General features: G+C 36.4%; 1 protein-coding gene across 1 annotated transcript in view; it reads right to left on the reverse strand.

Annotated features, from left to right (window-relative positions):
- Nucleotides 1–2,525: 2,525 nt before the first annotated feature.
- Nucleotides 2,526–23,968, reverse strand: part of CUL3 (cullin 3) — a 57,278-nt gene continuing 35,835 nt past the window's right edge. The window contains exons 5-16 of the mRNA XM_065640254.1: nucleotides 23,042–23,156; nucleotides 21,518–21,746; nucleotides 19,764–19,909; nucleotides 16,731–16,907; nucleotides 15,530–15,700; nucleotides 14,000–14,107; nucleotides 12,420–12,544; nucleotides 11,990–12,086; nucleotides 10,842–10,976; nucleotides 5,580–5,766; nucleotides 3,706–3,851; nucleotides 2,526–2,996 (exon numbers count right to left, since the gene is read on the reverse strand). Coding sequence (XP_065496326.1) covers nucleotides 2,865–2,996; nucleotides 3,706–3,851; nucleotides 5,580–5,766; nucleotides 10,842–10,976; nucleotides 11,990–12,086; nucleotides 12,420–12,544; nucleotides 14,000–14,107; nucleotides 15,530–15,700; nucleotides 16,731–16,907; nucleotides 19,764–19,909; nucleotides 21,518–21,746; nucleotides 23,042–23,156 — 1,768 coding nt within the window. The 3' untranslated portion in view covers nucleotides 2,526–2,864. The remainder of the gene's footprint in view (nucleotides 2,997–3,705; nucleotides 3,852–5,579; nucleotides 5,767–10,841; nucleotides 10,977–11,989; nucleotides 12,087–12,419; nucleotides 12,545–13,999; nucleotides 14,108–15,529; nucleotides 15,701–16,730; nucleotides 16,908–19,763; nucleotides 19,910–21,517; nucleotides 21,747–23,041; nucleotides 23,157–23,968) is intronic.

A 23,968-nucleotide genomic window follows, 5' to 3' on the forward strand; every position in this document is an offset into this window, starting at 1 on the left:
AAGTCTCAAAACCTACTTTTAAACGTTCTAAATAATTAAACTCCACGTTTATTATGTCGTTACTGCATTTAATGGCACATTAACGTGAAGAAATCAAACTAATAATTACACTCATATAAGTAACTACAATCCTACTGATGAAATTTTAACAAAATTACAAAGAAGTGAAAACTAGGAAAGTCAGCAAAATTAAGATTAGATAGGGCATAGCAGAATTCTACTATGGACTGTAAAAGAAATCTCACTGATGCACACAAACAGTGTAAAGGCACGAGCAAACTCACCTCAAGCAGAGTCCTAGTGATGTCTTGTTCTCTCTGACCAGCTTTCACATTCTCTGCCTTTAAATCCTCAGTATCATGGTCCTGTCATTCAATGGTAAAGGGCACATTTCCAAAAGGTGACTTCATCAAAAGTCCCTTCCTAATTAGGGTCTTCAAAATTCTATCAAATTTAAAATGGAATCTATACTCTTAGTATTTGTTACTGAAGATAGCCATCACCACCTGTTATTCTTTTAGCAAGCACTCTTGCCCACACAGCTTGTAAAAAAAAAAAAAAACACCAAACCCTTAAACACCTAATTATGCAGTCGTTCATGTAACATTCAGCCTCAGCACTTCCAAAAGCCACCAGAGGTAGAAAGCTTTGGCCAACGCTCAGCAAAAGTACAATCTCAACACTAAGGACAAAGTCCCCCTGTCATGGACAGCAACATTAATATTGCTATAAGCTTCCCTGGGAAAAAGGCTGTGAATCTATTTCTCCCTGAAAAGCACATGGGAAAGCATTAACATGCAATTATCACAACATTCATGCTATTAAAGAATAAGATATGCATAAAAGAAAGCCTTCATACTGACACATAGAAGAAAGAGTTACAATCTGACGAAGATGTTTCTGCTGACTTAAGACACAATTCAAACCCCAGATGTCATGCAACCTGTAGTTGGCATTGTTCACTGGCCAAACGATTACACTTCTATTGAATAAAGTTTTGGGTATACTGGACAGAGACACACAAGTGTTTTAATAGCAGTCAGCAAATACGTTTTTAGAATGGCTGATGGCCAAGCTCTTTTCTTTTGGGGCCAAATGTTGATGAACTATGTCAGGAAAGTCCCTCAGCCACCTCGTCTCTAATGACTTTCAAGTTACTCTGTGTATGTTGGGGCTGTGCAGTAAACTTCAGTATATAGCTGCTTAAAAAAAAGCTTCAGAATAGTCAAGCTGAAATATCACCCCAATTCCAGTCCCTCTCTTTAGATGAAACATCCTACTACTGAACAACAGCCAGGATTTGTATCTCACCAGGCTGGAGAGGGGAGAAACCGGGGACCCATTATGAAAAATACTCTCCAGTGGCATCACCACATTACAGCACCACCACATATTTGTTTCATAGAGCCCATCAAGAAATGCTCTGGCAGTATCTTAATAGTCTACAACCAAAGTTTTTTTGTTGTTTCAGCTCCAGCTCTATATATCAGGTAGCCCAGCCAAACTGTATTTTTTAGTATTTATGCATGCAATTAATGTGAACCAAGAAAAAAAAAAATATTGTTTTGAATTTAAACAGAAAAATAGCTACTGCAGAGAAACCATCTAATATGTGCACTGGAATGTGAGAAATATTGTTTAATAAAAACTCTGCAGTACAATGCACACCTCAAACAATTTCTAACTATGAGAATAATGATGCCACTAAACTGCTATTTTTAATCTATTTTTGCAGCATGCTGACAAGAAGAAAAAATTTCCAGGTAAGAACTAAACATTTCATTACAATAACAATTTTTTATTGCATGTTTAAATGCCTTTTTAAAAACAAATAGTGCACGCTGGCTTCACTTTAATCTCCTGAAATATGCACTTATGATGGGAAGCCCTGGAGCTATGGATCCATCTATGATGTTTATTAACAAAATATAATCCCAGTACATTTCCCCAGGGGACAATATTTAATTCCAAAAGATTGTCAACCCTGTACTCTAACACACTTGAATTAGTTTGTGTACACTAAATCCATTTATTTTAAATTTATTTTGTCTACATTTAGTGAAATAAAAACATCGCCCTGTACAATCCACCATCAGCAGTGAGTACAACAGCAAAAAATATTATACAGTTTATACACACTAAAATCTTCTCCTTTTTCCTATAAAGAAACCAGAACAAACCTAATCAATATAGAGTTTAACTGAGAAGAACTTGAATTACAGAAGGGAAAGCCAAAATTATTACGGTCTTTCCTGAGCCCCCAGAAGTTTCTGATTCATGTTGCTGGAACAGTGAGTGCAGCTGGAAGAATGAAACATGCTCAAGTTGTCTTCTTGGGTCTTCAAAAAATTACCAAATATTTAAATTAAACATGGCTAGTTAAAGAAACATTTGAAGCAGAGTAATATAACTGGGAATTTTGCCTTACCAGTTGTGGTTTCTTTTAAACCCAACTTATACAATGCGCGAAGTGCTAAGCAACACTACAGAAACACATTTACATCAACACTGAAGATCTGGGGAAATGAAATTCCAACAATTTTATTTTTTTAAATGAGCTGTATTTTCTAAATTTGTTTTTATTTTTCTGTTTTCATACAGTATTGAAAACAAACGCGGCACATTCACATTTTCCCGAAGAATTGTAAGGATGATCTCTACAGGAATAACGTTGAAAAGCCTGAAGCTCAATCAATTGATGTTGAAAACTCTCAAAAGGAGTAAAAGGCTTGATCTGAATGGTCTAGAACATGTATTGTAATTGAATAGAAGAGATGGTCGTCTTAATATTAATGATTTAAAAGAACTTCCCAGTTCATGCGAAGAGTATAGTCCAAGAATAAATCAAATTTTCTGAACGCATTTTATGCTACGTAAGTGTATACTTTGCGATCCTCAGGCGTTCGTGCCAAATATTCTCTCTCAATAAGTCCTTCAATACGTTTTTTAATAACAACTGGACTTGGTAAGAATCGGGCCTTCAGCTGCTGAGTTACCTAAAACATAGGATCAAAACCAACGATATAAGATCACAGGGCAAGTAAGGTCACTGAGTATCCTAACTGACCCAAATAACCAGAAAAATATATTTAGACAGGGCTGGCTATAAGCATGAAGCCCAAGAAGCAGGCTGCAGACTTCTGACAGTTCCCCCCCACCAGCGATTGCTTGCTCATTTTTGGGTAGGATTCAAAGTACCGACCCTCCACAGAGGCACGGCCACAACCTGACAATCCTCTCCATTTCACAGCCCTGAGGGAGTTACAGAGCAGAAAACTTGTACTAGTCCTGATGCTGTCACAACTCAGGGGTTAAGAGCAGCAGGACTCTCTCTCTCTCTGCTAAAAGCTCAAATCTCTCGAACCTGGACCCAAGAGTCAGTAGCACGATCAAAGCACAAAATAATTCATGTTAAGTACAGTGGTTTTTGTTGCCAACTGTTATTTTAAGGAATGTGATAATACCATAATAGCACTAAAAGGAGGAAGGAAAATTAGATATACCCATGAGTACATTCTAAACTGAAGGGTAAGGATTTAGAAGTCTTCAGATACACAGGGAGAAAAAAAAAAAAGGGATGGATTAAATACAGCATCTCTCAAAAGCCTTTCAGAATCGTGTTAGTGAGAACTGTGTAACTTTCATTATCAAAAGAAAAAGCAAAAAGAATCCTCAAGCCCATATCAAAACTGTGTACGAGTATACCTCTGCTACTAGCACATTGTGTTGCATCTTCTTCCTAGATTTCATTATCCGAACTATAGCAGCTTCTATCTCATGTTTTCTGTCATCATCTACTTTCTGCCTTGTTTCTTTCCTTTCTGGATCAGATTCTCCTTGTTTGGCAGCAACTTAAAGAAAGAAAAGGTAAAGTATGTTAGCAAAATTAAAATTAATTTCATTGTGTAAGAGTCAGTTCCACTGCTTACTTCATCTAGACATCAAGTTATATTTTACTGAGTTTTGACATTCTCAAACTTGATTCTTTTTTTTTTTTAGTGAAAAGGAACCACAAGAACATATTAACACTTTTTGGCATATTTTCATAGCAACTGACAAGGTAACAATCTGTTATTTAATTATTGCCATGTTCAAATTTGAACAGTACTCAAATCTGCTTACGGGCACCACCAACCCCCACACTCCTGTTAAACATTTTTCTCTTTATTATAGCAAATAATCCATTAATTAAATTAGAAAAACAATTGAAAATTCACTTCACAAACTAGCTAAATACTTTAAAAATTCACCAGTCAGAAGAAATAGGCCAACTTTATCCTCTCCAAACCAATTACATTCTTTGTATTCGGTTCTCCTGTTTATGCTTTATTCTGCACTTATGTCTAGCTCTTCTTGCCCTTTCACCCAAGCATCATTATAACCAAGCCCATCTCCCACACTGCTATGCCACTTCCCCCACTTCACTCAAAAGCCCCAAGTTTTTATCAGTTTTAAAGAGATATGTGTAAGAAGTTTGCTGGGTAAGATATCAACATAAAACCACAAGTACCAAATTTGCTCTAAATTCATCTTAAACCCCAAATCATATTCCCTATTCACAGACATCTGTTGAGTGGAAACGAAAGAGCAGAATTCCACTAAGCCTCACACAGCTGTCACAAGATTTACTTTTCATTACACCAGGGAAGTGCCTTGTGCCCTGATCAGAGGGTTCTCAACACCCTCACTTGGCTGCTGTGCTCCTGCTCACTAGAAACATTCTCCAAACATGGGAAATGTGTGGCCATGGCAGCGCCCTGCACGGGCACAGAACAGCGCGGCCAGCCCATGTGCAGACGGACACACACCATGTTGCATCTGTACGTACCACTGGGTTTTACACGCTGACATCCCAGGACACAGCGTGCTGCGCAGAAGCCCAACGAGTTATATTATGTGCAAAGAGCACGTGAATTACCAACATTGCACTTAAAACCCTGCCAGTGATGCTGTGTATTTTACTTACTGAGATCTGCAAAGTCAGAAAATATTTTCAGATGTTCTACGAACTTATCTTTCAAAAAAGTGCATCCACAGCAATGCTACAACTCAGAAATTATTTCCAGAGAGCTTTCTAGACAAAAGGTGTCAATGTTACTTCTGCATAACACAAACCAGCTATGAGCTAGTGAAGTGGTATTGCACCCATCAGCTTCTCTTCTTTGTTAAACCCAAATCATTGCCCAAAACCATTATAGCTAGCTGGCACTTGGAAGAGGCTGTTGTATCATCAGCTACAAACAACGCTCAATTTCACAGCAGTACAGCAACTTGTAAGGCAATTTTCCTATTTCTCAGTCAATCAATAGCGTATTTTTAGTTTTACTATTTAATCTGAATTTTATTTCTCTTTCCACGTCTCCTTTTAAGATATGATAATTTTTGTAAAGTAAAAGACTTAACTATGACTTCCAAACTTTTCTCAGTATTTAAGTTTTCATTTTGATGCAACTAATCACCAACAAAAGATGTGTTACTCCCTTCCTTTTACTTGTATGGACATAAATCATGCAAAAGATAATTTGACATTTTAAGGCGGCTTTAGGACTGCAAGATAGTAAAATATAAAGCTCACTTACCTGTCTGAATCTTGACTCTGTGTAGTTTAGATGTGAACTGATCATTCACTGTAAATATATGACCATTATCTATTTCTTTTGATTTAGGTTCTTTTGTGAGAACACGCTGTGTCGGTTTGCCACATGCAAGGGACTGTAGGGCTCTAACCAGTTCTCTTTCAGGGATATCAGTTTCTTGTTGAATTTCCTAAAGAAAAATATCTTGCTTAGTTTATGGCTATGGCAGAAGTAAGTATCATGTTTTGCAAACAACAGCACTGTTTGCTTAAATGTCCTTCAAGCATACAAAATACCACTACTCTGAGAGCTGTGGGGCTCGAAAGGTTCAAATTCATTCAGCAGCTAAGTTTCAATATATACTATGCAAAATGATCCACCTGGGTCCATGTACAGACAGTGAATTCTGTCAAGTATATAGTCACCATGATCTCAAAACAGAAGAATGAATAACCAGCTGTTTCATTTCACTGCTATTTTTGAGAAGGCTGAAAGGATTTGTTCACCGTTTCCAATGTTTGCTGAATAGAGTGAAACCAAACCTTCTGAGCAACTCAGTGATAGAAAACATCCATGATGTCCGTGAGCATTCCTGATGAAAAACTGCATAAATGCTTTTGCATTCAGCAGTACTGCTGAAAATAAAATTTTTACAAATTGGAACAAACAAGGTCTAGTTTCACCATAACACAGCAAGACTCTAGATTAATTACACCTCCTTCCTCAAACACCTGAAACTATTTACTATTGGCGAGGACTTCTCCAAGGGAAATACCAAAAAAAAAAAATCATCATGCAAAGGTATGAACTTTGAAGAAGAACGTTTGTAAAAACATACATAACTTGTTACAACTCTATCAGCACTTGCAGAGTTCAGCTGAGAGCTGTGCGTTAGGTGAGCCACCAGTGATCATCAGTTAATAAAGCAAATTATACTGGATGCAGAACGATATCTCAAGATGCTCTAGGAGTAGGCCAACTACCGCCGTTTTCTCAAACCTAACTTGTTTATTGAGCTCCCATTCATTGTAAGTTCATCTCTATTTGTATCTATACGTAAGTCGTATCTCTATTTTCTTCCCTTTTCTATTAATAGTTTGAGGAAACTGCAGACATCTCTGATTTCACGTTCCCATTTAGACTCTTGAGGGACCTCTAGCAGCTAAAGATTAAAACTACCGAATAGAAAAAATAAACCTCAGACAGTAACTGTCCATAAGAGCTGCCACTTTCTCAGCTTCCCCACCTTTGGTTCCAAGAGCAGTATCAAGCTCTTAACACTGTTCACATAAATTCCTAATTCTCCAGGCACACAAGTCGAACTGACAACCTTCAAGCTAAAAGCAGCAGTAACAACTCCCAGTGATCGAAATGCTGAGATCTGTAAAGAACTATAAAGAACTTGCTAAAAGTTTTTTAAAACACTGATCAGAAAAATTAAACTTCAGAGTACAACAAAGTTCTATTAAATGATGTTATTTCTTGAGTGTACTCAAGTTCTTAAAAATCAATCCAGAAAAAAATGCCACTCTTCTGTGGTCATCCAACACTGACAACATGCAATAGCCATAATTTGGCTGTACTGGTCTCTATTCAGGCTCTGTCATTGAGTGCATCTCATACATAAGATCTCTCTGGCAGGACTCAGTCAGAATATGCCTTACTTTTCAACTACAGACCCAACATTACACCTACAATGTCTACTTTATATGAAACCATGTGAAATTGTGTTTTTCACACAAGTTTAAACTCATTTGAATGAGGTAAAGTTTTCTAAAAAAATATAAGTCTAAAATATTAAAAAAAAATCAGTATTTTTTTGGTACCTACTGCTTACGGACGACAGGGAAATAATAAAGCACTCTTAAACTACGGAGTATTCTTAGCATAATACATTCAGAAATATTCATCCTATTTGAAGCTGTGTATCCACATACTTTAACTATTTGCTAGTACCAAAAAGCTTCTTCCCAGCAGCTCACAGAAAGTTACCATTTCTTCATTTGTTGCTTTATTTAGACACAGATGTCACCTTCACACATTTTTTTTTTCCCAAACCCAGCACAGAGCAAGATTAAAAAAAACACCACACCAAAAACAAACAACAAAACAAAACCACTATAATCCTTTACATGGTCACAATGAAAAGTCTTACTGAAATGGATTATTCAGCATAAATTGAACAAACCAAAAGAAGGTGACACTTAAGATTGTAGGGCTTGGGTAAATGTAAAGCCTGAAAGCTACAAACCAAATCCAGCTTATGAATGATGTAATGCCTGTGACATGCAGGTTCCCAAACTCTGATTTTTGTCCAGCACCTAAAGTTAATCCTTTCAAAAATAAATCACTTCTACAAGGAAATAAATATACTCTCCTTCTGATGAAAGTAAAACAAAGAGCTAAAATGGAATCAGATTTTTTTTTTAAAGCTAAACATCCTTATACTAACCACTATGTATTCCTGTGTTTATTTTACCTCACTCTGTAGGATTCCAACTCAGCCACTAACGTATGTGAACCATTTGGGTTTCAGAATTTTATAAGCCAACATTAAAATAAGAACCACAGAAAGAGCTGCACTGCACTGTGCTGCCTCAGAAAAATGCAAAAACTTCAAGTTGGATATAAAAGTGTAGCTATGAATGTAAATGGGGAATAACAGATGTTCCTGTGCTCTTTTTCCTTCAGTCTGTGGCATATCATTTTTCTAAGCATATTTTTATATAGGCATTTGATGTAACAGTGAAAAACGTATATGTTTTTTCCCCCATCTCCAAAAATGACTTATTTTAAAGACCATACTAGTTGTGCACAAGAGCAGTACCAATTACACAATCTTAGTTCTAAAAATATTACCAAGTGACCTCTACCTGGAGGCTACAAAACAGATTATTCTAGTCATGGAACTGTCTCTATCCAGTTCTGTACAAGGAAAAGTTTATTAGAAGGAAAATGTACAGAATGAAATTAGAAGGAAAAACGTCATTTTGTTGAAATGATAAGAAAAAAAAAAAAAGGATTTTTACTTATAAACTTCGACTGGTATGTCTTCCAAAGCAGAGATCAGTGAAACAGAACACAGGTAAACCAGTTTTAAGTTCTAATCTCTCATTTTTGTGGCATTATTCAATAACTTCTACTAGAGCCACATTTGTATTTCCTGTTTGTTAAATCTATAGAAAGAACCAAAAATTTTCCCTTTATTTTTGATGTAATCTTTAAAATATTGTACATTTCACCTTTTAAAATAGCGAGATGTACTGTAAACTAACCAAAAAATATGCTGAGTATTAGATGAGACTTGATTAGAAGAAATTTAATTCTTTGTAAAACTTAGCATTCTTTGAAGGCTTGTATGAAGATCCTTCCTCTTAGATTCAAGTAGAAGTAACCTAGACCTATATGGCCAACAGTACTTCTGCATATGTAAATAAAATGTTGCTGTATAGGGATACAATAAATTCATTTGTTTTTGTGAAGGAATTTTGCTATGCAATAATCCTTTAAGCTTCTGTAGCATCTTATGCATAACTTTTGCATCATCATTATCCCATTTTTCTCTCAATATCATGGCTTAATGGCTAGCAAGATTATTGTGAAGATCTTGTCAAGTTTAGAATTAATAATCACACTAAACACAACACAAAACAGCGAAGTCTGTTCAACTGTGAAGGCAACTTCAATTTAATCTGTTCAGCTGTGAATCTGTAGGAACGCTTGTATACCAGACAGTTTTATGCCTACACAAACACACACCGCAAGTCCTCGCTCATGCTATATTGCAGCAGAAGTACTAACTCGATGTGACAGAGAAGTAACAGTTGCCCAGCACTCAGCAATTAATCATGATATCCAGTAATCAATGAACAAAGATAAAATTCATTCTACTCTTAAGTTTTCACAAGCTTTCCTGGCTGGAGTCAAATACAACTCCCACACACTTCACCAAAGAAACCAAACAAAACAAATATGCCTTCTCCATGTTTTAGTTACAGTGGGACACAAAGTCAGAGTTTAAGAACTCCCAACCAGAAATAAACAAAACATACACAACCTAAAAGCACACAGACATATTTATCATCTGGTCTTGGTAAAACAAACTGTAACTTAGAGCCTGCATTAAAAATTATATTTTTCACTGCTCTACCGAGTATTATTTATTCATATACGAGTGAGGCTGTACTACTCATAAAGCCTACAATTTTGTGGAATAAGGCAGCCACCAGCCCAATTTCATCACCAACTTCTAGAAAAAATGAGCTGTTAAGTTCCCTTTTCCCCCCCGCTTCGAGTGTTCTGCAGATAAAGCACTCAAAGCCGTAATGCTCCTGCAATAGATTTCACAACACACAGGACTTTCTGTGCTCTAAAATATTTTTTTGAACTGTGAATAGTTTATTAAGATCCTCTTATCAAACCCTGCCTTCCTTAACTCCAACTGAGACCATTTCAAAGAAACATTCTTTATTAACAGGCTAGATGTAAGCCAAATAAGTCGAAAACAAAATCCAAACAAAAAGGCAAATGATTACTATACAAAGCACAGTCAAAAGTAGATGAGAAAACCTGGAAATACGCTCAGTTTCAAACTGCACCCATTCTGCTTTTCAAGGCTGCCAATGCTCTTTCAAACAGAAGATAATGTCTAAAATGAAACTTAATTGACAATAACAATACAGTGTTCAAACCTCCTAGCACAGTCCTCCTCCACTCCTAAAGCCTTCCTCATCGCCTGTCAGCTCACCACTTCGACCTTTCGCAGCAATGTCCATGTAGTTGCCTTGTTAATAATTTGTCTGGTCCTTCTTCATTGTCCTTTCTGGCTCACCAGCTCAGACAAAGGACAAAAGTTCTTTGATTCCCACAGCTCACTCCAGCCTGCCAATTTAAGGACTTCAGCATTTAAGAAGCCAGGATACAAACACTTCTCCACCCTTTGGACTCTAAATCCAGTGTCCCAAAGATAAAATGAGCAAATGGAGCCACCTGCTGCATTCCAGCTTCAGCTTTTCTATAGCTCTATGGCCTAGGAATAACCACACTCATAACTCTTCAATATTTCTGAAAACTTCTGTTCCCAAATAATTTCCTCCCCAAAGATTGCTTCCCAGGTGCATTGCTAATGATCTACTTCCAGTATTATTGGCCTGATCCACACTCAAATAGAATGAGAGGCACCTGATCATTGAAGGTTTATTCAAGCGGGCAATTAAGTGCCTGAAGCAGTTATTTGAAGTCAGATGAGAAAACCACAACACTTACCTCAAATGTGTATTTTTCTCTGTTGTTAAAGAGCATTAATATCGTCATCTGGAAAGTGGAGACTTGCAATATGTGCTTCCGTGTATTTAAGCCAGTTACTTGGGCACCTCCTACGCCAACCTCTGAGCCATCTTCCTATTTTAAAATTCCAAAACTACTATTAGATTATTTTCCACTGCAAAATATTTTACCTCGGCAAGACTAAAGTTATATGTATCTAGCAGATCAGTCTACACAACCAATAGAACAGCACACACCTGGTGGCATACACAGAATTGTCTCTCCAGTGTCTGCCCCAGAGTCACAGGGCGGCTGAGGTTGGAGGCACCTCTGCAGGTCCCACGGCGCAGCACCCGCTCACAGCGGGTCACTGCATCACAGGATGCTCAGGGCTGGGTCCACTCCACACTGAGCATTTCCATGGGTGGAGACTCCACCATTTCTCCAGCACCTGTTCCACTACTTGCCCACCCTCTGGTTTTCTTATTTTAAAATCACCAAAATATTTATCCTACAGTAATACAATTTTAATATCCTCACAAGTGCACGTTATTTATACTTTGTGTTATGAAGAGTTTTAATTTGGCGTTTCCTTCTATGTTCCCAAGCATCATGCCATTACTACCTCTAGTTTAGCATTTTAGAACTGGTCTAAATCATTAGCAAACTGTTTTCTTGTACACATAAACATTAAGCATTGTACTTCTATAAACTACTAAAATCCTCAATGTCTATACTGCTAGCACTCTGCACATGAAAAGCAGGCTAAACTTGGCTTAACAATACTTTTTCACAGTAACAAAAATTATTCCAAAGTTTCATTTCACTTTTGATGGATTCACAGTCAAAAAAGCCCCAAAACACTCAAACCACTGAGATCGCTTCGAGATCAAAATTACTGCTTTTCTACAAGGTAACAAAGAGATGATGCTGAGTAATGCATTCAGATTAGATTTAGAGGGGGAAAAGAAGTCAAACCAAAACTGCTACAAAGGAAGAATCAGACTATAAAACCAACGGAAAGCATCTTATTCTCATACTATCAATGGGTAAGCTTTTATTTTACAAAATTCTGGAGTTATTAAAAACACGCATTTTCTTACTTTAAAAAAAACCAATGCAGTATTTTCACAATCTTGATACTTTACCTTTTTAACAGGTCCGTAGAAAGTGGCATTGAGATCTGCCGAACCCATATGATGCTGGAGTGTCAGCTGTCGCCCACTATGTTTGGCTAAATAAAATCTGTAATACAGTTGAATTGAAAACTTAATACATAGTTCACATTATGTAGCTAAGAGGAAACTCCTTTAAACAGTTACATAGACTTTGCATAGCCATTGAGGATACTCTTAAGAAACTTCTAACTTTTGCTTTTTGAAAACGTTAACTCTTGTTAGAATTCCACCTAAAAGCTCCCAAAAACTCAAGCCTCACAACATGACGATTGTATTCTCTAATTTTCACATGAACTGCTGAAGCACAGTATGCCAGCATGTCTTTAACAGTAAAACACCTCTGTAAGTTTAGAAAGTTTCTTCTTAAAACCCCTACCTAAAAATCTGCTTTAATACATACCTTCTAAATATTTCAAAAGCATGTCTGGGAGCTGGAGGGATGTTGCACTTTGGCGTGGCTGACTGAGTAGGCCAGTAACCTGTTGTGAGGACCCGCACTGTAAGATCAACACCACCTAATGAGACCTAAGGACAATTGCAAGAAAACATACGTTATTTTAAAACAGGACTGTGTTTCACCATTTTTTTAATATCGGTGTAGAATATACAGAATTTTCACAGGCTAAAAAGAGAGACATATCTATAAACATTATTGCAACAAAGGCAGACAAATTAATTCATCACTATCAGAGTAGATGGTATGGCAAAAATCCTCCACATTACTCCCCTCTGGCATTTAATAGTACAGAGAATTTAACAAAATAAATTCTTAGCCAAGAATGAAAAGTCTGATCATAAACAGAACTCATAATACACGTAACAATTCTTTCTAAATGGGTTTTTGACAACATACAGTAAAGCTGGGTTGCTAAATGTATCACTTTCAAAATAACTGTTTAAAAATTTACTCTCTGAAAGCAGAGAGTAAATACTGAATATCTAATGTTAAATCATAAGGAACTTGTCCCGCAATTTACCTCTGGACTGCAATGTAAGCAGTTGCTTTTACACACACAACCAAGCCAGTTCCCCTAAAGATCGCCATTACTATAAATATTCAGCATTGATTAGGAAACATTCCGCAACTGAAGTGTTGATCTATAAAGTAATTGTGTTACTAGGTGATAAACATCTTGCTACCAGTGAGGCATAATCCTTACTAGGTATCTCAACTAAGCTGGATATTATTAGACTTAAAACTGAACTCCTTTCAGCTCTAGGAGGTATAACTAACACCTTCAAAGAACACACGTTATGGACACAAAAAAACAAAGCATACCATATCCAACTTGTCATAAACCTCTTACATAGAAATAGAGCACATTATATTTTAGAAGGTCAAAACCTGTCACATGAACTCAGAAACTTCCACTGCTAAATAGCAGAGTAGCATTCCATGCACTATGGAAGTGTTTTTGTATCGTGCGTATTGAATGCCTGCGGACGTCAATAAACTCGGGTCTGTGAAACTTCTGAAAAATCTAGACAGACCCGTGGCAGGCTACTTGTACAGAAATCCCTTTGGTTGAATTTCATTAAGGTTTAAGAGGAGCAATTCATTAAGGTATGTAAAGACCCAAAGAAAGGTTATTCCGTAGCAAATACTACGGCCGGGCACGGCAGGGCAGGGCCCTGCGGCGGCAGCGCGCCCCCTGGCGGCCGCGGGCGGGCGAGGCGGCAGCCGGGCCCTCTGGGCAGAGTGCGGATACTGGAGCAGCTGATCCAGGATTTCAGGGAATGAAGTTGGCACCACTCAAAACTGCAGATCGAGCTTCCACCTGACTTCTCTATTTTGGGAAATGCTCGCAAATTTCATACGATAAGTAACACAGTAAAATAGATCTAATTTGAGCATGCTAACAAAATCCTTCCTTCCACAGGCGTGTACTAACAAATTTAAACCCACAAACCTACCTTAATACAGGCCTAGGGTTTGTACTGCAGTAAAAGGACAAGCACACAGACCCCTAATGCTCTTACCCCGGTTGCTTGAAGATGTTGCCTGAATTCATCCATCGTCGTGTTTGAGATGCTCATGTCCCTGAACATTCCTTCCAGTTTAGATGTGAACTGACATCCACATTCAGTCTAAAAACACACAAAATAACCTGTTGTGCCAGCATTATGAAAACAGAGCTTCTGATATGTGAACTGCAAGACTAAGTTAATTTATAAATGTCATAAAAATGATATTTCTGTCCATTTGGTACTGGGATTCCCATTTGCATTACCTTCAAAACTTACAGTAAGTTTCATATTCCATATAAGGATCTAATCCTACACATACCAAAACTTGTTTTCCTTCTCTTTTCTCCATTATTGTATTTTTTCTTATTTTTTATCTTCCTATCTTAAGAAAAAAGTATCTGTGAAAGCTTATCAGACCAAGGCACACACTTTCACCTGCTTTTTAGCATGATACTGTAAAGGGAAATAAACATTATTTGTATTAAAAAAATAAACAAAAAAACCCCTAAACCAACAAACCCTGTTGTCCTAAGAATGTGTAATTTTGAAGGTTTCCTGCAGATTACCAAGTGAGATTACCAGACCTTTTGAGAATCAGAGACATATGGGTCTATAGATACATATGCACAAACACAAGCATTTCAGTTGCACATACAGGACTTTGTACCTATTTCTAACACATATTTTGACGTATATGGTGAAGGCAAGCATGTTAGCTTCAGCATCCTAATCACTGTGCAAATCCATAAGAAAAGAGGGCACTGACTCACCTTGCAAATGTTTATGCCCTGTGCCTTCTAAACCACGAGGGTAAAAGAGGTGGAGAGGTAATTGGGAAGGAATTAATATCAATAATTTGGAATTAATACTGATAATTTGGAGAAATCTCATGCAAACAGGCTGCACTCACTGACAGAATAAGAAGGTCAAAAATAAAGATCAGTAAAGTTTGATTTAGGATCAAATCACTCTGGTTTGAAGTTCCCAAACCATTTACTGCACCACTTCGGAAGAAGCTGCATTAGAACTTGCTTCAAGGACTCTTCACCTTCCAGATACTGATAGATTTGGGGAAAAAAAAAAAAAAAAAAATCTTCCTATCTCAAACTACTTAAGCAAAAGCAAATTGAGCATTATCACCAGTCTGCAGATGGAGGAAACTAAAACATGATAACTCATGCAATAAAAATTCTACTGTGAATGACAGAAAATTTAGGATAAAACAGAGTCTTGTCTTCAAATCCAGTCACTAGATAACAGGAGTTGTCTTCTAATTTGGAAAGTCTTATCAGATTTAAAAAAAAAAACCCAAACTGTTTTGTTTTCTATATTGCTCTCTCATCACAGGTGCTTCCCAGTATTTCCTTTTGTTTCCACAAAATGATTCAGAAAAGGCTTTCTTATTTTCTGTTGGGGCTTTAAAATAAAATCTGTATTTAACAGCAATCGAGATGTATGTTATCTATATATCCCTCATGTAAAAACAGAATAAAATATATTTATGAAAAAAATTAAGTAAGAATAATGCAGATACTGTCTTACCTTTAATTTAGATATCATATTTTTCTCAGAGTCATCTGAAACACTCTTGTTTGTGAGAAGTCGTCTTGCCAAGTGCTGCTTGTAGTAACGTTCGAAAACATCCTTCTCTTGCATAAACCTAAATAAAACCATTGCCTTATCCAATATAGTTTCTACTTCTTGCTCTGTTAGCTGTAAAAGAAATAAATTGTATAAGACACTTGTGCTGGAAGGATAAAACCAGCAATCTAAATACTTAAAGTAATTCACAGCAAGCATATGGTCTATAAAGCAGCCAACAAAACAGGTCCAACATGTGAATGATAGAGCCAAGAGAACAGTGCACAAACTCAATAGAATGGTGAAAGAAAGATGTAAAATGAAGGGAAAAGCAATTGTGAAGGAGAAAGGAGATGATGGATGGGTAGAATGCCTGGATAAATATAGCAGAAGTTCCTGTATAAGTTTATTTTTTGAAAGCATAGATGAAAACCAGCATTAGAAGTATGAAAAGTTAGCTTGGAATGAAAGCTTTTACATGTTAAGATTCATTTTGCAAAGCCTGTCTAGTGCCACAACCAATAAAATGATTACTTATTTTATAAATAAGTAGAATTTACTATTTGATTCCCAAAGCCTAAGATGCATGCAATAATATTCAGCCTTATTTAGAGCCACTGAAGGCTCAGCTGAACCACCCTGTCCAGTTCTGGGTGCTATACATAAAAAAACTTCATGAAAGCAGCTATGAGGTTAAGACTGGCAGAAACGGTTGTATGTAAGCTAGAAGAGACAGATATGGTACTAGTCCTCTGATACATAGAAAAAGAAGCAAACTGTTTCCCCTACCCAAGTGAATTAATTTTCAAAATAAATTATTAGATATTGAGAATAGTGCCAAACTATATTCAAGAAAATTATATTTAGGTTTCAAAGGAAGGGAGCTGCAGAATCTGCTCCAACCTTTTTTCTTTTTTTGAGGGGCTATCTGCCAGAAGCAATCCAGGTACACTGCTTCACAACATCTGGAGATCTCCTTGTGCCTTATATTTCTGTAAGTTCATATCTAAAGTGTTGTGAGTTCAGATGTGTTACAAATACATTTTTAAGGCAGCATTGCCATTTATCTAAATATAAAAATAATCATTCTTGAAACAGTAGCTTAGTTTCATTTCATCCAAGTTTACACAGCAAAGAGCATGATCATTTAATTTATACTTACTCCCTTGACTCCCTTTTTCAGCTTATCATCAATAAATAATGAGAGGTACTCTGGAGACCTAGAGTTGAGGTTGAGGAAATACTCGAAGTCACCCGCAATGGTCTGTTTGAAGAGTCGATCATTATTGAAAGATTCTTGAAGAAAGCGGTCAAACCTACTCTTCAAATCCAGTAAACCCTTTAAAACAAAGCAAAAACATTTTCACTGAAGTTGTAAGCTGTAGAACAGTAAAAATATATGAAGTTGCAGAGAAGACCACATCTTCAGTCGGAGGTTCTGCAAAGGTCTCTATATTTGGCATTGTGTCTGAAATTTCATTTCCATTTTAAAATACCTATAGCTGCCATAAATCTCTTATAGAAGCAATTTTCAGATGAACTGGCTAGAATGTTGGTGTCAAATGCTGGTGCAGTTTGCTGTAATAGGCTACTCAAAAGATTAAGAAAGTTTTTTAATTGTTAAACCGCCTGATTACTGCATTTTTAAATCCACAACTTAAAGGAGGTATTTGTTGTACTTGTTAAGCCTTTGCTATTTCAAATAATTTTGACAAAGTCACCATCATGAAAACAGGATATGAAAGATGAGGCTAAGCACCCATTAACTGCATCCCTAGAGCTACTAAACAAGTTTGAGGAGGAACCGCAATGCAACGACAGGCCTAATCCTGTCAGGTGTTTTTCTCCCCTCTCTAATTTCAATCCAGGGACATGTTCTGTGTTGCTTAGTTGCAGGTTTCTTAATGATCTGCAAGAGTTGCTGTGAACATATGAACGTCAGATACAAGCAATAGGTCTCCAGTTATCACACTGTGTGAAGTTCAAAAGCCTGAACTGAACCATTTCCTCTGAGCTAAATCATCAGATTCTTCACATCGTTTTTAGGGTTTGCACCACCTTCACCCAGAGTTAAAATAACTGAGTGCAGAAGGTGGAAAGCATCTTAAAATCACCCAAGCACCTTGCTAAGCATACAAAATACACCCAGGATTTAGACATAACTAAGACAGCTTTCCATGGGGGAGGGAAACTTATGATGGATAACAACTGCCCACAAAAACTGTCCAGGTTAAATGAAACTAAAGTCCTCAGTTTCTTAAGAAATTATTTATATGTGGTTACTTAATGAAGTCATTCAAGAATTACTCAAAGAAGCAGTAATGTTTCCTAGGAGCTCACCATCTCACTTAAAGGAATGGTCTTTTAGACAGGCTAATTAATGCATATAAGAAATTTTAAATTCAAAGTAAATCCCACTATCTTTCTGTTTACGCAGGTTAGCTTCTGTCTCCTCTCCAGGAGTTCACCACCTGAACAACCTGGTGTCAAACAGGAGAAACTGCTAATACCTTAAATTACAAGAGCATTTCAACATCCCTTCAAACTATTAGAAGTAGTTTTAAATCTAATCCCCTGGCAATGCTTTTGCAATCATCTCGCCAACTATGCTCAGGGTTTGATGATGGCATGTTGCAGAAGCAGTGCTGCACTATGATGAAGATTTTTGGTGATGGTCTAACATGACTTCCTTGTCTGTCTTCTTACTGTCATTTAAGTCCTTGAAAGATTCAGGTGAACATGGCTGAGATTAGAAAAGTGAGGTGGTTTCTCAAGTATTTTTATCTTCTTCCATCGTGTCAATGGAAGTGGAGGAGGATAAATCTGTTTGAGAGTATATCAGTAATCAAATATCAATCCCTTCCCTAGGACATCGCCATGAGATGGCTGGGTACATCCTAATGGGCTGAGGACAAGCTCTGCCAAAGAACATGCAGTGTGGCTGTAAGTCTCCTTCAGCTTCATATGCTACTTGCCTTTGCAGCCGAAAACATCGATAGCAATTTTATAATCAAGTTTTTAACTCGTTCTCAGGTATATTTTTATGATAGTTCTTCAGGTCCTTCAAGATTTAAAAGGAGTGAAAATTACTTCAAAGTAATCCAGACACTTATTTTGCACATCATTTGACACCTCCCTCCCTTTTTTTTTTTTAAATCATAACAGCACTTAATCATGAAACCTAATAAATTTCGAAGGGCATTTTGTTCTTCTTAACAATACTTGGAGAGGTGATTCTTGTCAGAGCCTGGTATGAAGTTTGCTTCAGCATTGCCAGAAAATTAATAATAAAAAATGGCTTTATACTCAAATGGCTTCTTCTAATAGTAACCAGTTCTAGCAAAGTTAATGATTTCAAACAAAACAGCAGAGATAGATATACACAAGAAAGACCAGACACAAGGACTACAACTACACATTTTAAAAAAACCTTAATGTTTAATGAATACACATTTTTCACATTAAGTATAAAACATCTCCCATCTATAAAAATATTTCCTTAAAGTTCAATGAACTCTGTAAAGATTTTATGTGCAAATTTAAAGCCATCTTCTCAGAGACAATAGGAGATAAAAGATGACACACAATCCTGAAGCATATTTTGTGATATTGATAAATTAATGGTACACATCACTTCTCAGTGAGAAACAGAGAACAAGAAAGAACACTTACATCTTTGAACATGCGGAAGTGTTCTGTTTCTTGGGGGACTGAGAATGAATTCATTTGTTATGATTTATAACACATTCACCTCTCCATCATAGTTAATCTTGCCATGAAATACTGTCATGTGATTTTTGTCTCAATAACATTACATAAAATTAAACAAAGTAGACACCATAAAGCTATTTGCCAGCAGATGTACAACTCACTCTGGAGGCAAATATCATTTAAGATAATCCAAAAAGTTCCCAGCAGTTGGATAATTAGCCTGAATATGTTATTTAGTAAAAGCAGCTACTGAAAGCACAAAAACTGAGCATGTAATTTCCAATCAACTTAGGTGAAAGAAGAGTTCTAAGCCTGTCTGAAAATTCAGAAAATGTACATTTTAAACAACATTATAAAGGTAGCTTCTCAATAATAATCCCTTTTGAATCAATATTAAGGTTCACCTTATTAATCATGTAGTTAACTGCTACTCTGAGGAAAGTGGGAAAGATGGAAGAAAAGAAAGTTAAAATATTTTAACTACCTGAATGTAGTCAACTGGATTCTTTCCTTCTCCCTCTTCAGAAACTAGTGCTTTGCCTTGCTCTCTCAGGTATGAGCTCATGCACTCGCACATTGTCTTCAGACCATTTGGCACACGGCTGAACAACTTGTACATGCAAGCAAGGTCTGGAAACAAGAATAAGAAGTTATGCAGGGCACTCTCTGTCTGTTACACTTCTGTATCTAATTCATTTCATAGCAAATGACAACAGTAAAAGTTCAGCCATTTGAGGCACAAAAACCATCCCCTGTAACAGCTCAGGCACTAGAATCCTCTGATGTCCCCTTTGCCCCTGCCAGCATGCTGACTGCAGCAGCCACAAAATTAAAAACAAAGATTGTATTCAGTTATTCTAGGTTGCCTGTAGCATGGAATCTGTTATTGCTGATCCCCAGGCCAGCAAAAGTTGATGCTTGCGCGAAAGGATAGTACACTTAAAGCTTCAGTGAGACTATGTTTTCTAGTGGTATTTAAAAATGTAGCTTCCAAGATTATCATCCCAAAAAATCAAATACAGTTTTAAAAGTTAAGAAAAATCTAAGCTAAAACAAATACGACAACACTAATGAGATGCTTGTTTCTGTATTCAAAGCAAAAACTGGTAAAAATTGGAGTTTAGTTCATTTTTGTCTTAAAGTCCACCATATAATTTTATAGTATTTTATTTTATCCATCTAAAATCATGGTAAGTGGCTTAGGTTGAACACTGCTTTCCAATCCATTCCTGTACATTTATGTGAAATCTTATCTTCACAATGCAGCAAGTATTTCCTCTCTAGTATTTAACTAAATCAAACCAATGCCTATAAAAGTTAAACTGATCCCTGTATCTTCTAAATACTCTTCAATATCCTTGTACCCTCAGCCTGAAGGCCATCCTAAATGGATATTAAAGAAACAATGTTAAGTATAGTATCATCACTTTCCTTTTCAATACAGTAATTCTCTTTTCTTACAGCTAAGAAATTTGCTCACTTTGTCACTCCATCACTTAGTAATTGCGAAGCTGCTTTAACGAACAAAGGCCATTAATCTAAGCAGCAAGTCTGTTCGCCGTTCTCACAGCTTTAGCATGAGCACCGATTTCTAAATATAGATACTACAGTCACTCTCTTCATTATGCCATTCTAGAAACTTATGTTCTATTTCTTTGCATAGTAACTTTCATTCAGTCATTCTGTCCCGCATTAACCTCTATTAGGGAAAAATCAAATCAAGCCAAGCTCTTCTTTTTCAACCACTTCAATAAGCTGCTTCTTATCCCTTAAAAACAGCCAATTTTGTTTCTGCAAAGTTCTCTCCCCAAGAATTGGTCCTACAATATTTCTGTTAAGTAAGTCATTTACAGTAGCACTTTTTAAATAACTGCCTGTGGGCCCAAACGCTTCGATGGATTTTTGACAGCTATGTACTAGAGGAATGAAAATAACAAACTGGCTCATGGAAAACAGGTAACAAAGACCACTCCAATAGATTTGTACTCTTCTTAACAGATACTTGGCTTACCAAAAAAGTACTTGAATCTCCTACTAGATAGAAACAAGTTATACAAATGGACTCTAGGAGCCCTCTATAAATCTCTGAAGTAATATTCTCAGATATTTTCAAAACAGAGCCACCAAGTTGTTTTTACAATTACATTGGAACACAAACATTAAGCTTGACTTATCCTATGTTTAAAAACAATAAGCAGTACCATAAGCATTTCTGTCTCCCATATGATGCAGTCTTACCTTCCGTCTTCCCATTTTTCAGCATATGGACTAGCCCAGAGTTCTCCATTTCCACTATTGTTTTCATGTGCTTGGAAATAAGCTCTCTCTCAACAACTTTCACAATTGGTTCTTCCGTTGACTTATCCAGACAATGCATCACCCGTTCTATTTCTTCATTAATTCTAGCTTCTACTTTCTTTATATATACAGAAGCACTGTTTTCAGCTAAAAATTTCTGACTTTCCATCTGTGATTAACAGAAATTAATACTTTAGACTTTTTTTTTAATGGGGGGAAAGGAAATGCACTTGTTATTTCAGATTAGCATTTATAAGCAAGTTCGAACCAAACCCAACATGTCCAAGAAGTAAGATCATTATACCTCCAAGATTTACATACATGCTAAACACAAAATAAAGGTTCTACTACCCTAATTGTGTTACATATGTAAGCAGGTACATGCAACATGGACATGGTACTTGTCATAGTAAAACAACCTAAGACAATTTAATTTCCAGTTACCAACTAGAGTTTTAGCCACAGGTCCAAAGAGAACAGAACGATGGGGAGAGCGAAGAGGCATAAAATGCTTTCAAATACCAGCTTATGTAATACTTATGAGTTGTGAAGATCATCTGTTCTCATTATTCTCATTACTGAAAATGCTGAACACATTATTTCACATCAAACTTTTTTTATCCATATTGCTCAGCATAGTCTTTTGGAGGAAAGATTCTATTTTTTCAAGGTAGGAATAAGAACTAAAACATAAATGAAAGTAATTATTTTTCTTAATTTTCTGTAGCACCAGTAAAAACCAGAATGCAATGACTTTTAAATGGTTGTGTAATATAGGCTTCTGATTTTCAAAGAAGTTTGGAGACCAGAGGATATGACAGACAGTCAATTCTGCATAAGAATTGGGAGACTGACAAATTATCTTCTCTAGATATCTTTTAACATATTTTTACAATTTCTATCAACTCCCCAAAATAGATGAGCATGATTATAATCAACCACCATTCGACTGGCTTTTTTCCTGAAACTATTTCACAAAAACAACTCAGGAAATATTTGAAGTGGGTTATTCAGTGGCTGGTCAACAACTGTATAGCCACTTGGATACACTTAATTCCTTTACTCTGTTCATTTTATTAATGACAACTCAAAAATATAGAAACTATGAAGGAAACAAAACCTGCAACAGTTTGAATCTTTCATGCTACTGGTATTTCAAAAAGATTGTGGCTGCAACACAGGAACAGACTAAGTTGCATGAAATAGCTCAAAGCAAGCACAAGATTAGCATGGTGATTACTTTACATGTTATTGGCACCCATAGCTCAAAACTACATTCAAATGATGGTAATTTTGTAAAATTTATTAGTTTCTCCACAAAGTTAGTATTTTTTTTCTTATTTTATTTTACTGAGATGGACATACTCAGCAAATAAGCAACAACTACTTAAAAGTACTATAAACTCTCACAATTCCAAGCAGTTGTAACAACATTTTAAATAAGATATTACAACATTGCTGTACCTGAAAAAATTCTGCAGACATCTCCAAAAATGGAGCCTCGAAGTCTTCTTCATAGACTGACCTTCCTTCAAGACCTAGAATCATTAACATCTGGCAAGCATTTCTTATTGCGCCTCTGCCAAAAAGTAAGTTGTTAACAACTTGAGAAATCCACATGCTTGTAAAACAGAGTACATAGCAGAAAACAACTCAGAACACAGTATCAACTTAAAATATAGTAACACAAAGTCCTTCCTAAATCTGTTTCGTATATGACAGGTTTTCGGGAAGATTATAGGAGCAAGATTGTTTTTGTTCTAAACTAAGGAGCAGACAATACTTATTAAATATTTTAAATACAATGACAGCAAAGCAGTCTCAAATTGTACTAACTGGGAAAACTATTAATAATATATTTCGACATACAAGAAAATAACAAAAAATCCTCCTTCAAAGAAAAACTGAAAACTGCATATGTAGGTTGGAATTGAGCAATTCAAAACAATTGCACAGATGGAAGTTGCTGTGTAAAGTTCTGTGTTTTTTGGTTGGCTGGGTTTTTGTTTGGTTAAAAAAAAAAAAAAAAAAAAGAAAATGTATCAGCAAGCTAAGCATTTAGCTAGGCTTAGAAACAGATCAATAAAATGCGAAAACAAAAGAACTGCATCCAGGAAAAAAATTCCACTTGCTGGCAGTAGGAGACAATACACAGCTGTTGCCAGGGAGTATTTTTCTCTTCATAAATTATGTGTTGGGCAATCTCAGTCACAGAACTGCAGCCAAGGTAGCATGGAGTTTACATATCTCCACACCCAACAGCTGCTCTGAAACTGGAGGTGCATGAGAAAATTTGCAAATTTGAAGTTACTGCAGCTGCAGTATCTGCAGCATGTGGCACAAAACTCCACATCTACTAAACCGGCTGGAGAACACAAGAATAGATTTAAA

Source organism: Caloenas nicobarica, chromosome 8 (genome assembly GCF_036013445.1).
Source record: "Caloenas nicobarica isolate bCalNic1 chromosome 8, bCalNic1.hap1, whole genome shotgun sequence".
Lineage (NCBI taxonomy): Eukaryota > Metazoa > Chordata > Aves > Columbiformes > Columbidae > Caloenas > Caloenas nicobarica.